Genomic DNA, 15,276 nt, shown 5'->3' with positions numbered 1-15,276 from the left:
TTTGCCTGTGCAGGAATTTGTGCCATTTATTCTCATTTGTGTAACTTTGAAATGTTTGTCTGTGTCACTTAAGTGCCTTCATGTGTTTGTCCTTAAACAGAATGTTTGAGTTAAGGATTAATTTAAAGAGTTGGTTTTATTTGTTTCTAAATGTGCCAGAAATTCACCAGAAATAAATTATCTGACTCCCTAAAATATTTCTGGTTATCTCTGTAGAATTCATCTGAAGCAACCTTGGTATAGGGGGAAGTGTGGCAGGGGGTTGGAACTAGATGATCTTTAAGCTCCCTTCCAACCCAAACCATTCTATGAATCTATTAATACTAAAAGCTTTGACTCTAGTTATGTTTTCATGGATAATTGACTTTGCATCTACTCTCAAATAACAGAATCACAGAATTGTTTCAGGTGGAAAAGACCTAAGATCAAGTCCAACCATCAACCCAACACCACCCTGGCCATTAAACCATGCCCCACAGTGCCATCTCCACAACCTTCTTGAACACCTCCAGGGATGGTGACTCTATCTGACCACTTGCAGGAAGGAAACTGTTCCTCCAACCTAAACTTCCCCTGGCACAGTATCAAGATTCTCATTCTATCACCTGATACCAGGGAGAAGAGACCAACCCCCACCTCTCTTCAGCCTCCTTTAAAGGAGTTGTAGAGAGCAATGTGGTTTCCCCTTGGCTTCCTTTGCTCCAGACTAAACAGCTCCAGTTCCCTCAGCTGCTTCTCATCAGACCTGTTCTCCAGACCATTCTATGGACCTGCTCCAGCACCTCAATGTCTTTCTTGGAGTGTGGGACCCAAAACTAAACCCAGGTATTCAAGGTGCAGCCTCACCAGTGCCCAGTACAGGAGGACAGTCACTGCCCTGGCCCTGTTGGTCACACCACTGCTGATGGAGGCCTGGATGCTGGTGGCCTTCTTAGCCACCTGGGCACATGCACTGGCTCATCTCCAGCTGCTGTCAACCAATACCCCCAAGTCCTTCTCTACTGGGCAGTGCCCAACCACTCTGCCCCAGGCCTGGAGTGTACACAGGGATGTTGTGACCCAAGTGCAGGACCCAGCACTTGGACTTGTTGAGCTTCAGCTCAAGGATCCAGCCTGTCCAGATCCCTTTGCAGAGCCTTCCTGTGCTGCAGCAGATCAACTCTGCCACCCATGTTAGGATCCTGTGTGTTAAAATGAAGATGTGCTGCCCATGAGGGACTGCAGCAGAAGGTATGTTTGAAGTCCAACTTCATTTTCACTTCAATGTTTTGTTTTCTGAAGGTCTGTACTTTGTAGGATCAAGCATTTTTATAGGAGTGACTGCTTTGGTGGGAGCTGCTTCCTTGTGTTCTCTTGCTTGGTAATCACAGACTGCTTTGGGTCAGAAGGGACCTCTGGAGATTATACAGTTCAACCCCTCTGCTAAAGCAGGGGCACCCCCAGCAGCTTGTCCAGTATCACAATGGCCAGGGGGATTTGGAAGCTCTTCTGACAAGCAGACTCCACAACCTGAGCAGCCTGCTCCAGGCCTCCAGCACCCTCACACCAAAGAAGTTTCTCCTGGTCAGATAGAACCTCCTGGGTTCCATTTGTGCCCACTGCCCCTTGTCCTGTCACTGGACACCAATGAAAGTCTGGCCCCATCCTCTTGCTACCCAAAGGTCCTTCAGCTCTTGCTGAGCATTCATCAGATCCCTTCTGGGGCTGCTCTTCTGCAGGCTCACCAGCCCCAGGGCTCTCAGCCTTTCTTCCTCACAGAGATGCTGCAGGTCCCTCAGCATCTTTATGGCCTGTGGATATCTACACCTCCAGAGAGGTGACAGATGTTCCTACTCTGTAATACCTGTAGCCAACTGCTTTTAAAACTCCAGGACCTACCCAAATGTGCCTCTAGTTGCTCTCAAACCTGTTCAGTGTTGCACAAACGCTTGGTTTGTGTTCGAGTTAAGCAACTTAGGAGGCCAGAAGCTCACATTGCTCAGGATTTAGCTTTCAAAGCCCTGCCCTCATTATTCAGAGGTCTTGAGCTGTGTTATTTAATGCTCCCTTCAGAGGTTTTGACAGACCGTAACAAAAAGGGGAATCAAGAGGGAAATGGAGAGAATGAAATCTTCCAAAGGAGTGAGAGAGACAAAGTGAAGTTGACTCTGAATGCTTCTTTCAGGTGTCACTTTCTCTTGTGTGAAAAACAGGCTGGGGCTCTGTCTCCAGTCTCTGAACTGGGTGTGCTGGGGCTTCTGTTGTGTGAGAACAGTCAGTGGGACCAGGGCAGGGATGATCGCCCTGTGCTGGCCACTGGTGAGGCCACAGCTCCAACACTGGCTTCAGTTTTGGGGCCCTCGCTCCAAGAAGGATTTTTGAGGGGCTGGAGAGGGTCCAGAGAAGGGCAACAAAGCTGGTGAAGGGTCTGGATAACAGGGCTGGTGAACAGCTGAGGGAACTGGGGTTGTTCAGCCTGGAAGAAAGGAGGCTGAGGGGAGACCTTCTGGCACTCTGCAACTCCCTGGAAGGAGGTTGGAGCCAGGTGGAGGTTGGACTCTTCTCCCAAGGAGCTAACAACAGGACAAGAGGAAATGGCCTTGAGTTGAACTGGGGGAGGTTCAGGTTGGGCATGTGGAACAATTTCTCCCTCAAAAGGGTTGTCAAGGCCTGGCCCAGGCTGCCCAGGGCAGTGGTAGAATCCCCTTCCCTGGAAGGGTTTCAGAGCCATAGATATGTGATGCTGAGGGATGTGGTTTAGTGGTGCCCTGGCAGTGCTGGGGTAATGGTTGGACTCCATGATCTTAAAGGTCTCTTCCAACCAAATCAATTCTGTCATTTTGCATTGATTTCTGGAATTCTTCCACAGACAAATCACCAGACAATTAAGGTTGTTTAATATGAAGGGTTAATTGGAGGCCTCCAGGAGCTCGTGAAGGCACAACTCAATGTTTTTTTTCAGCTAGAAACCTAAAATGCCCCCTCAGTCAAGAAGGAAACTCTCTTGCACGGAGACAAAACAACCCAGAAAGAAGCCAACTCTTCACACATGGGGGCTGTTTGAGGTCTCATTTTCTCCTTTCACCACAATTTGGAGCCCAACTTCTGCTTGTACAGGAGGAGTCTCCAAAGGTGTCTTCATCCCATGCCAAGGGCTGCCCAGGAGGGCAGAGCTGTAAGCTCTCTAACCTCCTTAACCTTGGAAAGTTCTTACAGCTCAGTGCTTTCACAAACATCTGCTCTTACCACACAGGGTTTCTTAAGGTGATCTTCAGCCCACCTCTGATGGCAGCTCTGCTGGGTGTAAAGCAAACCATGATCAGGTCTGATGTCCTTCTAGGCAGCCTGGGCTGGCTATGGAGAACTTTTTCAGAGAAGAAATTGTTCCTCATGGCCAGCCTGAACTTCCCCCAGTGCAACTCAAGGCCATTTCCTCTTGTCCCATCTTTTGTTCCTTGGGAGAAGAGACCAACCCCCATCTGGCTCCAACCTCCTTTCAGGAGCTATAGAGAGCCAGAAGGTCTCCCCTCAGCCTCCTTTTCTCCAGGCTGAACAACCCCAGCTCCCTCAGCTGCTCCTCCCCAGCCCTGCTCTCCAGACCCTTCACCAGCTTCATTGCCCTTCTCTGGACCTGCTCCAACACCTCAATGTCCTTCTTGGAGAGGCCCAAAACTGAACCTAGTACTCAAGTGCCTGGTGCAGGGGGATAATCCCTGCCCTGGTCCTGCTGGCCACACTATTGCTGATCCAGGCCAGGATGCTGGTGGCCTTCTTGGCCACCTGGGCACAGGCTGGCTCATAATGAACTGGCTGTTGGCCAGCACCCCCATGTCTCTTTCTGCTAGGCAGTTTCCAGCCACTGGGCAGTTTCCTGGGGCAGTCCTAGGTGAAGCTCTGCTCCTCAGCTTGCAGACAGGTACATGCCAAGGCCCCACATTGAATGAGGCCTTGAGCAACCTGCTCTGGTGGAAGGTGTCCCTACCCATGGCAGGAGAGTTGGAACTAGATGATCTTTAAGGTCCCTTCCAACTCAAACCATTCTGTGCTTCCATTAATGCTCCTTTTCAAGGGCTGGGGATGCCTGCAGGCAGGAGCAGTTTCTCTCTGGAAGGTCTCCTGCAGCCCATGGTGCTGTGCCAAGTGTCCAGCGTGACTCCAGCTCCGTTTCACTCCTTCCCAGTGCTTCCCCCCCCCTTTGTAATCGCTCCTCTCGGGAAGAATTTAGGTCTCAGAAAAACATTCAAAGCCCTTTTTTGTGCAAGACAAAACCTTCCAAAGCTCTGGGGAGGATTTGGGGGGTGAAAGCCAGCTCTGTTCCCAGGGCGTGCTCATTGGTGAGGGAGGCTTTGGGCATGGGGGTCACCTCAGCAGGGGCTCAGCCCCCCCATAAATACCCTGTGCGTGGCTCTGGTGGCATTTGGCTGCTTGGGTTCTTCTTCAGGGAGAAAATGTACAGCCAGTGAGTATCTCTGTGGGCTTCTTGGGCTTGGCAGTGAGGAGAGAATTTCTTACCCTGAGGGTGGTGAGATCCTGGCCCGGGTTTCCCCAGAGAGGTGGTAGGTAGGGAAGTTGGAGCGAGTTGGGGGTTAGTCTCTTCTCCCAAGGAACAAGTGATAGGACAAAAGGGAATGGCCTCAGGTTGCACCAGGGGACAGTTAGGTTGGTGGTGGAGTCCCCATCCCTGGAGGGGGTTTGAAGGCTGTGTAGATGTGGTACTTGGGGTATGGCTTATGGTGGACGTGGTAGAGCAGGGTTAATGGTTGCACTCAAAGATCTTGAAGGTCTTTTCTAACCTAAAGGATTCTGCTTCTATGCCCCATCCCTGGAACCATTCCAGGTCAGGTTGTTTGGGGCTTTGAGCAACCTGCTCTAGTTGCAGCTGTGCCTGCTGCAAGCATGGGGGCTTGGACTGGATGACCTTTGGAGATTCCTTCCCACCCAAACCACTCTATGAATCCATAGTTTTCTCTATAGGAGTAAGTCAGTGGTGGCCACTATAGTGCAGTGTTGGCTGCGGGGGGGGATGTGGAGCTTAAGGCCAGCACAGTCTGGAGGGGAGGACAGTCTCTGTCTGTGGGTGTCTTGCTGTCCATCCCATGCTGAGGTGTCAATTGGATCCAAGGGGACAGGCTGACCTCCAGGTACCAGAGGTGGGCCCATGCTTTGGAGGCATGCATGGGCTGTGTCTGGTGTGTCCTCAGGAACTCTGCAGCAGATGGGGAGCTGCCAAACAGTTCTCAGCTAATGCATGTCCAAGACCTGGGACATCCAAGCTGGATTTTGCTTCCTGGTGGTTCAGGGTATCCTGGATTTGCCTGCTGCAGGAGGGAGTTTGCCTGCAGGGCTGCAGCACAGGCTGGCCCATCAGCATTCTTTGTTCCTCCAGGTGCTCAAGATGGTTTGCAGGTGGCTGTAGTAGCTGCTCAGAGCCTTCAAAGCTTTTCTCCCCACAAAGGCTGGTGCTTCTCCTTCCTGATCCCTCAAGTGATGTTCAAGTCTTGCATCAATCTATCCAGAAGCAAACTCCTCCCCTTTGGGAATGCAGTTTCCAAAGCTGTCCCAAACCCAAGCTAACTCCAGGTCTCTGGCCCTTTCAGAGTGGAGCATCCTGCTGGAGGCTACAAGAAGCTCTTTGAGACTGTGGAGGAGCTGTCTGCTCCAGTGACTGCCCATGTCACAGGTTGGTGTGGGCTCCTTGATCTCCTCCTGTCCACATTGTGCTCTCAGGAGCTTGTGAGGCACCAGAGCTTGGGGGCTTTACAAGGGCTGGAGGACAGGGTTGGGATAAAGGAAAGGCAGATTAGATGGGACAACTTTAGACATGTCAACACTCAACTTCTTTATCTGCTTGGTCTGCAGATGAAGACAAGAGCAGCATTCAAAGTTTTTTCAAGCATTAAATAATTTGAAGTTGTGGTTTTTATGTTGGCACAATAAAAATTCCTTGCTCTGATTTGCTATGGACCCTGCTCGTAGCTATGCTGCATCTTCCACAGGCAGGATTCCCACCTGGCTGCGAGGAAGCCTCCTGAGATGTGGTCCTGGTTTGTTTGAGGTGGGAGCAGAGCCTTTCTACCACCTCTTTGATGGCCAGGCACTGCTCCACAAGTTTGACTTCAAGGAGGGGCACGTCACCTATCACCGAAGGTATGGGGCAGGTTTCCAGGCAAAAACAACAAGGAAGCTTTTAGAATGAGCCCAACCTCATCAGCTTCAACCATGGCAACTGTAGGGTCCTCCACCTGGGGAGGAACAACCCCCTGCAGCAGTACAGGTGAGGGGTGACCTGCTGGAATGCAGCTCCACAGAGAAGAACCTGAGAGTGCTGGTGGAAAACAAGTCCCCCATGAGCCAGCAATGTGAATGTGCACTGGTGGCCAAGAATGCCAATGGTCTCCTGGGGTGCATGAAGAAGAGTGTGGCCAGCAGGTTAAAGGAGGTTCTCTTCCTCCTCTACTCTGCCCTAGGGAGGGCACATCTGGAGTTCTGGGACAGTTCTGGGCTCCCCAGTGCAAGAGAGGGAACTACTGGAGAGAGTCCAGTGGAGGCAACCAAGATGCTGAGGGGCCTGGAGCATCTCTGTGAGGAGGAAAGGCTGAGAGCCCTGGGGCTGGTGAGCCTGCAGAAGAGCAGCCTGAGAGGGGAGCTGAGCAATGCTCAGCAAGAGCTGAAGGACCTGTGGGGGGCAAGAGGTTGGGGCCAGAATCTTCTCAGTGGTGCCCAGGGACAGGACAAGGGGCAGAGGGCACAAACTGGAACCCAGGAGGTTCCACCTGAACAGCAGAAACTTTGAGGGTGCTGCAGCCCTGGAGCAGGCTCCCCAGAGAGGTTGTGGAGTCTCCTTGTCTGGAGAGCTTCCAAAGCCCCCTGGCCATTGTGATCCTGGGCAAGCTGCTGTGGGTGCCCTGCTTTAGCTGGGGGGTTGGACTGGATGATCTCCAGAGGTCCCTTCCAGCCCCTACCATTCTGTGACCTGCAGCTTCCAGGTGTCTCAGGAGGCTCATCCCCAGAAGGTACCTGTTTTCATTGCACAGAATGTTAAGGTTTATGTCCTCACATCCAAGGTGCATTCCTGCCCTCCTCAGGTTTGTCAGGACTGATGCTTATGTCAGAGCCATGACTGAGAAGAGGATTGTGATCACAGAATTTGGCACCTATGCCTACCCAGACCCGTGCAAGAACATCTTTTCCAGGTACCTCAAGCTCATGTAGACATTCCAGTGATACCCTATGGTGCTTCTACATCCATAAAAGCCTTGACTGCCTCTTGGTGTTTTTCTCTGCTCAGGTTTTTCTCCTACTTCAAAGGTGTGGAGGTCACTGACAATGCCCTTGTTAACGTCTACCCTGTGGGTGAAGATTACTATGCCTGCACTGAGACCAACTTCATAACCAAAATTAACCCAGATACCTTAGAGACAATAAAACAGGTGAGCTTTGGCAGATGTGGAGGAGCAAAACTCAGATGAAAATGTTTGGTAATGACCTCCTGCAGCATGGTGAGAGTTGGGGTTGCTCAGAGATGATCCAGAACCAAACTCAATGGTGAGAGTTAACAAGGGAAGAGTTCATAGATTCATAAAATGGTTTGGGGTGGAAAGGACCTTAAAGATGATCTAGTTCCAAACCCTCACCCAACTTGGCCCTTGAACACCTCCAGGGAGAGGGCATCCACACCTCCCTGGGCAACCTGTTGCAGTGTCTCACCACCCTCACTGTAAAGGTTGTAAATGAACCTGCTGCGGCTCCTCCTCCTCCGAGTTATATTTAATTAGGAGATGATGAGGATCCATGGTCCATGTTCCCAAGTTCCAGTTGTGGTTTGCAAACTGGAGCTATGCTGCAGCCAGGCCAAAGCAGACCATGACTGGAGGGTTCCAGTCATGGAGATTGTGGATGCCCTGTTCCTGGAGGTGTTCAAGGCCAGGCTGGATGAGGCCTTGAGCAACCTGGACTAATGGAAGGTGTCCCTGCCCATGGCAGTGGGTTTGGAACTAGATGACCTTTAGGGTCCTTTCCAACCCAAACTATTCTATGATTCCTACTAGAGCTTTACTGCTGCCTCTACATCAGAGCTGAGCCCTGTGTGCCTTGCAGAGCTGCACACAACCTAGAACATGTGCTCTGATGTTTCCCTTTGCTGTGTTACCAATGGCCAGCCTGAGGAACCTTTCCTTCTGGACCTCAGCAGCCCACACCTCTCCCTGTAACCATGTCTTAGAATCATGGAATTGGTTTGGTCAGAGAAGACCTCCAAGATCACCCAGTCCAACCATTGACCTAAGACCACTGTGGCCATTAAACCATGTCCCAAAGTGCCATGGCCACACATTTCTTGAACACCTCCAGGGACCATCTCAAACCTCTTGGCTTGGCTGTTCTTCATGTTCTCACCGAACTCTTGGTCGTTTGGGCTTAGAGAAGCACTTCCAGTGTCTGAGCTGACAACATATTGACCTGCACCACCTTGCAGAGCTGCTGACTTGCTAGCTGCTGACTTCCTGCATCTTCTCCTTCAGGTGGATCTCTGTAAATATGTTTCTGTCAACGGGGCAACAGCTCACCCCCACATCGAGAACGACGGCACCGTGTACAACATTGGCAACTGCTTCGGCAAGAACTTCTCCCTGGCCTACAACATCATCCGCATCCCTCCGCTCCAGCCAGGTCAGTGCAGCCCTCTGCTGCCTCCCCTGAGGGAAGGCTTCTCCTGCAAGTCACTTTGTTATCCCTCAGCTACACAGTCAAAGAATTGTTTGGGTTGGAAAAGCCTTCTAAGATCATTGAGTCCCAAGCGTCAGCCCAACACCACCATGGCCCAAAGTGCCATGGCCACACATTTCTTGAACACCTGCAGGGATGAGGACTCCACCGCCTCCCTGGGCAGCCTGTTCCCATGCCTTACCACTCTTGTAGGAAAGAAATTGTTTCTCACATCCAACCTAAACCTCCCCTGCAACCATTTCAGGCCATTTCCTCTCCTATTCCCTGATACTAGGGAGAAGAGACCAACCCCCACCTGGCTCCAGCCTCCTTTCAGGGAGCTGTAGAGAGCCAGAAGGTCTCTCCTCAGCCCCCTCTTCTCCAGGCTGAACAACCCCAGTTCCCTCAGCTGCTCCTCACCAGACCTGTTCTCCAGACCCTTCACCAGCTTTGTTTGCCCTCTCTGGACCCTCTCCAGCACCTCAATGTCTCTCTTGGAGTAAAAGGCCCAGAAGTAAACCCAGTATTAGAGGTGTGGCCCAGTGCAGGGGGACAACCACTTCCCTACTCCTGCTGGCCACACTCAAACAAGCTGTGTCATCAAGTTCCTTTTCCTTTCAATATTTAAATTTAAATTTCTTTTTAAAATTTAATTGGAATTTTCATTTTAAATTTTAATCTTTACATTTCCTTTGCTCATGAACAGAGACGTTGTCTTTAAACCCCTTGAAAATGTTTGTTCTAAATTATGAACTTTGTGTTAGAGGCAGAAGCTTGCTGGTAAAGAGACTCAATGCAAAGCTTGGGTGAAACCTTCCATAACTCTTCAACTCTTCTGTTCCAGACAAGGAAGACCCAATGAACAAGTCAGAGGTGGTGGTGCAGTTCCCTTGCAGTGACAGATTCAAGCCCTCTTATGTTCACAGGTAATGTTTTGTGGGGACAGTAAAATCATCAAATTGTTTTGGTTGGCAGAGACCTTTAAGATCACAGAGTCCAAGCATTAACCCGGCACTGCCAGATCAACACTGAACCATGTCCCTCAGCACCACATCTGCATGGCTTTGAAATCCTTCCAGGGATGGGGACTCTACTACTGTCCTGGGCAGCCTGGGCCAGGCTTTGACAACCCTCAAGGGGAAGAAATTGTTCCTCAGGTCCAACCTAAACCTCCCCTCAAGCAACTTGAGGCTGTTTCCTCTTGTCCTGTTATTCCTTCAAGAGAAAACAGACCAACCCCCACCTGGCTCCAACCTCCTTTCATGGAGTCATAGAGAGCCAGAAGGTCTCCTCTCAGCCTTCTCTTCTCCAAACCCCAGTTCCCTCAGCTGCTCCTCACCAGCCCTGTTCTCCAGACCCTTCACCAGCTCAACTGCCCTTCTTTGGACATGCTCCAAGCCCTCAATGTCCTTCTTGGAGGGGCCCAAAATGACCACTGAGTAAAGCCAGCAGAACAGAAGGACACTGCTCAGGTGTGCCAGGCTGTGTGTTCCTGTCATGAAGCTGCTGGGAGCTCTGAGCACAGATTAACAGGGTCCCTGTTTGGCTCTGCCAGCACCCATGTATGGCACCAGTCGTTAACAAAAGTGGCACACAGGGCTTGACCTCACATGAAATCAACTTGGCATTGAAACAGGCTGCTCAGGGAGGTGGTGGAGTCACCATCCCAAGAGGCGTTCATGAAACCTGTGGATATGGCACTGTGGGACATGGTTTAATGGCCATGGTGGTGCTGGGTTGATGGTTGGACTTGATGATCTTGCAACCCAAGGTATTTTCAACCCATACAATGCTATGATTCTATGATAATCAGGAGATTTACCAAAATCCAGGCATTTAGATTCCTGTCTAAGTGATGATCTTATCTAGTGCCTAAGTTTCACGGATTCATAGAGTCACTGAATGCTTTAGGTTGGAAGGGATCTTGTAAATCATCTAGTTCCAACCTCCCTGGCACTGGCAGGGACACCTTCCATTGTCCCAACCAACTACAGTGCTCCTCACACAGCTTTGGGTTGACCCCCAACTACATTGTGTTTGTGGAGACACCAGTGAAGATCAACCTCCTCAAGTTCCTCTCCTCCTGGAGCCTTTGGGGAGCCAACTACATGGACTGCTTTGAGTCCAATGAAACCATGGGGGTAAGCAATGGCTTGTACCAAACTGGGTAGCCAGTCCTCAACTGGGAGGACTGCTTTGGTTTCACCTTCCTTTCTCTGAGCCTAACCAAACCATGGCTTGTATTCAGGTATGGCTACATGTGGCAGAGAAGAAGAAAGGCAGACTCCTCAACATCAAGTACCGCACCTCAGCCTTCAACCTGTTCCATCACATCAACACCTATGAGGACAATGGGTTTCTGATTGTTGACCTCTGCACCTGGAAGGGGTGAGTCCTGCTGGAGCTGAGGGTCCCTGCTGGCCTGCATCTCCCTCTTCATGAGATAATGGGGTCCATCAGAGCTGCAACACCAAACACACTGGTCCCTGTGCTGGCACATCCCTTCCCTGTTGGAATCAGTGCTGGTGCTTCACCAGCTCCCTCCAATCCAGCTAAATAGTCATACACAGTGACATGCAGACCATCTCTGCATACATTGTATGCAGACCACATGATGCAGAGACCCTCTTGGAAACTCATTTTCCAAGAAAAAACAAACATTGATTTGCCTTTACCTGTAATAAATCCCAGAATACCCCTACAGTGGAGGTTGGAAGGGACCTCTGGAGATCATCCAGTCCAACCCCCTTGCTAAAACAGGGGCACCCACAGCAGCTTGCCCAGGATCACAATGGCCAGAGGGATTTTGAAGCTCTTCAGACAAGGAGACTCCACCACCTCATTGGGCAGCCTGCTCCAGGGCTCCAGGACCCTCACACCAAGGAATTTTCTCCTCCTGTGCAGATGCAACCTTCTGGGCTCCAGTTTGTGCCCATTGCCCCTTGTCCTGTCCCTGGGCACCACTGAGAAGAGTCTGGCCTCATTCTCTTGCCCCCCACAGGTCCTTTAGCTCTCACTGAGCATCAAGCAGATCCCCCCTCAAGCTGCTCTTCACCAGGGCCCCAGGTCTTAGCCCACTGAATTTTAGGACAAACCCAGCTGCACCTGACCCCACCCCACTCCCCAATCCCTTCTTTGCCTCTGTCTCTGATGCCATCTCTCTGCAGGTTCGAGTTTGTTTACAACTACCTCTACCTGGCCAACCTCCGAGCCAACTGGGAGGAGGTGAAGCGGCAGGCGGAGAAGGCGCCGCAGCCCGAAGCTCGCCGATACGTCCTGCCCCTGAACATCGACAAGGTACTGGTGTGGCTGGCAGCAGAACTGGGAGGTACTGCTGTCTGCACCAGTCCTCTGCAAGGCTCGTGGCCCTGCATTGCTACTGCTCTGCCTGACCCCGTTTATCACAGAATCATGGAATTGTTGCAGTGGGAAAAGACCTTTTCAGATCATCGAGTCCAACCTTCAACCCAACACCACCATGGCCATTAAACCATGGCCCAAAGTGCCATGACCAGCTGAGACACCAATCCAAGGATTAATTCAAATCAAACATTTTAATGGGGACAGAACCTAAAGTACAGGTTGAGAAACCTGAAGGATGGGTCTTCAGAGACACTTCTTACATTCTTTAGATGATGACACAATCATGGATTATTCCATGGTGGAAGGGACCTCTGGAGATCATCCAGTCCAACCCCTCTGCTAAAGCAGGGCACCCACAGCAGCTTGCCCAGGATCACAGTGGCCAGCTGGCTTTGGAAGCTCTCCAGACAAGGAGACTCCACAACCTCTCTGTGCAGCCTGCTCCAGGGCTCCAGCACCCTCACACCAAAGAGGCTTCTCCTCCTCTTCAGATGGAACCTCCTGGGTTCCACTTTGTGCCCATTGCCCCTTGTCCTGTCTCTGGGCACCACTGAGAAGATTCTGGCCCCATCCTCTTGCTCCCCACAGGGCTTTTACCTCTTGCTGAGCATTCATCAGATCCCTTCTCAGGCTGCTCTTCTGCAGGCTGAAGAGCCCCAGGGCTCTCAGCCTCTCCTCCTCAGGAGGAGCTCCACTCCATTGCTGCTGTCCTGCAGCTGGATGAGGCTCTGCTCACAGCCCTCTTGGGCTGTTCCATGCCATTCACAACAGACCTGTGCAAACAAAGAAATTTCCTTCTCCACTTCTCCTGCTGGTTTTGCTTCATTCCAGGCTGACACAGGCAAGAACTTGGTCACCCTGCCCTACACAACAGCCACCGCAACCCTGCGCAGCGACGAGACCATCTGGCTGGAGCCAGAAGTTATCTTCTCAGGGCCACGTCATGGTATGGTGATCACCCCAAAGCACAACCAGCTCCAAGACAAGTTCCCCTGCATTCCATGTCCCACCAACCCTCACGCATCTCTTTATTTTTTTTTTTTTTATTCTAGCCTTTGAATTTCCACAGATCAACTACAAGAAGTATGGTGGGAAACCTTACACCTACACCTACGGGTTGGGGCTCAACCACTTTGTCCCAGACAGGGTAACTATCAACTTCTTGAGGAGCTTTTCAGTTTAAGGAGAAAGAAAAAGTCCTCCTAAGATGTAGCTTTTGGGTTTTGTTGTTCCCCTCACCTTTAGCTCTGCAAGCTGAATGTTAAAACAAAGGAGACCTGGGTGTGGCAGGAGCCTGATTCCTACCCATCGGAACCCATCTTTGTTTCCCATCCTGATGCCCTGGAGGAAGATGATGGTAAAATTGATTTTGTTTTGGTTGGTGGCATCTGGAACAGGTTGCCCAAAGAAGCTCTGGATGTTCTCTCCCTGGAGGTGTTCAAGGCCAGGTTGGATGAGGCCTTGAGCAACCTGACCTAGTGGAAGGTGTCCCTACCCATGGCACGGGAGCTGGAACTAGATGATCTTGAAGGTCCCTCCCAACCCAAACTGTTCTATGATTCCAAGAATCTGTGATCATAATATGGTGGGGTTGCGTCTGCTGGCGCCACAGGCTGTCTGCAAGGATCAGGAAGTTCCCAGAGGTTCCATGTTCCAATTCATAGAATTGCAGAATGGTTGGACTTGAAAAAGACCTTAAAGATTCATCTAGTTCCAGCCTCCATGCCACGGGCAGGGACAGCTTCCACTAGACCAGGTTGAAGTTCCTGAGGGAACATGGAAAAGTTAAGGCTGAGAAAACAAACAAGGAGGTTGGAGCCAGGTGGGGGTCAGTCCCTTCTCCCACAGAGCAAGAGATAGGAAACAGCCTCAAGTTGCCTCAGCGGAGGTTTAGGTTGGACATGAGGAACTACTTTTCCCCAAAAGGGTTGTCAAGGCCTGGCCCAGTGCACTGGAGAAGTCGCCATCCCTGCAGTGATTTCAAAGCCATGGAGATGTGGTGCTGAGGGACATGGTCGTGCTGGGTTAATGGTTGGGCTCCAGGATCTTAAAGGTCTCTTCCAGCCTAACTGATTCTGTGATTCTAGAATGTGAACCTCCCTTAAGCCAGGTGTGGTTTCTACCCCTAACCCCACTGCCTCACAGGTTCATAGAATGGGTTGGGTTGGAAGGGACCCTGAAGACCCCTCTGCCATGGGGACATCTCCCACTACACCAGGTTGCTCAAGGTGCTCATGAAGGAACAGTGTGAAGTCAGGCTTTGTCCCTAAAGGACACGTAGTCATGCTCCAGGGCTCCAGCACCCTCCCACCAAAGTATTTTCTCCTCCTCTTCAGACGGAACCTCCTGGGTTCCACTTTGTGCCCATTGCCCCTTGTCCTGTCACTGGGCACCACTGAGAAGAGCCTGGCCACATCCTCTTGCTCCCTACCCTTTAGCTCTTGCTGAGCACTAAGATCCCAGTTGTCACCATCTACTCAGCTGATGATCACACAGTAGTGGATTTACTGGTGACCCAGGTGTGAGTGGCCACCCTCTCCTTGACCAGGCCAAGGCACGGGTGCACTCTGGACACACTGGGACAGAGCTGATGGCTTTTCTCCCGCCAGGGGTTGTGCTGAGCATCGTGATCAGCCCGGGCACAGGGCCCAAGCCAGCCTACCTCCTCATCCTCAGCGCCAAAGACATGAGCGAGGTGGCCAGGGCTGAAGTGGAGGTGAACATTCCAGTGACCTTCCATGGACTCTTCAAGAGGGCATGAAGTTCCTTCAGCTCCAAACAGGTGGAGTCTCCACTGACAAGCACTCAACTGCCTTAAATCCCTCTGAGATCCCACTTGATTTGCATGGCTACTCAATCAAGAGTCAGCACTTCAGTTCTGATGATGATTTATCAAAGTAATTAACTACCTGCTCTTCAAATACACCATTGGTCAGTTTCCAGATGCACAGCTGAAGAAGGCTATTGTTGAAACCAAACATAGCTTTGGGGTGGGATCGGTGGGGGAAGATTTGGAGGTTTACAACATCAGACTTTGCAACTGTGGCAGAGAGAAAGGTGCAGAAAGCCACAGAGGGTAACTCAGCATCTCTACAGCTGGGAACAGAATCACAGCAGGGTTGGGTGGGAAGGCAACTCCAGAGGTCACCTAGTCCAACCCTCCTGCAGTCAGAAGGGACATCTGCAACTGGAGCAGGTTGCTCAGAGCTTCAACCAACCTGCCCTGCAATG

General features: G+C 51.1%; 1 protein-coding gene across 1 annotated transcript; it reads left to right on the top strand.

The window, feature by feature from the left end:
• The first annotated feature begins 4,427 nt into the window (after positions 1–4,427).
• On the top strand, positions 4,428–14,806 carry RPE65 (retinoid isomerohydrolase RPE65). Its single transcript, XM_054384030.1, has 14 exons — positions 4,428–4,438; positions 5,577–5,659; positions 5,976–6,126; positions 7,065–7,172; positions 7,268–7,409; positions 8,499–8,646; positions 9,527–9,608; positions 10,691–10,823; positions 10,931–11,070; positions 11,850–11,979; positions 12,877–12,991; positions 13,098–13,192; positions 13,291–13,402; positions 14,655–14,806. The coding sequence occupies exons 1-14, from the start codon at positions 4,428–4,430 to the stop codon at positions 14,804–14,806; spliced, it is 1,602 nt and encodes a 533-aa protein (XP_054240005.1).
• Positions 14,807–15,276: the final 470 nt, after the last annotated feature.

The sequence above is a fragment of the Indicator indicator genome, chromosome 10 (assembly GCF_027791375.1).
Source record: "Indicator indicator isolate 239-I01 chromosome 10, UM_Iind_1.1, whole genome shotgun sequence".
Lineage (NCBI taxonomy): Eukaryota > Metazoa > Chordata > Aves > Piciformes > Indicatoridae > Indicator > Indicator indicator.
The sequence above is the reverse complement of the archived record's forward strand: the minus strand, read 5'-3'. Positions and strand labels throughout refer to the sequence as shown.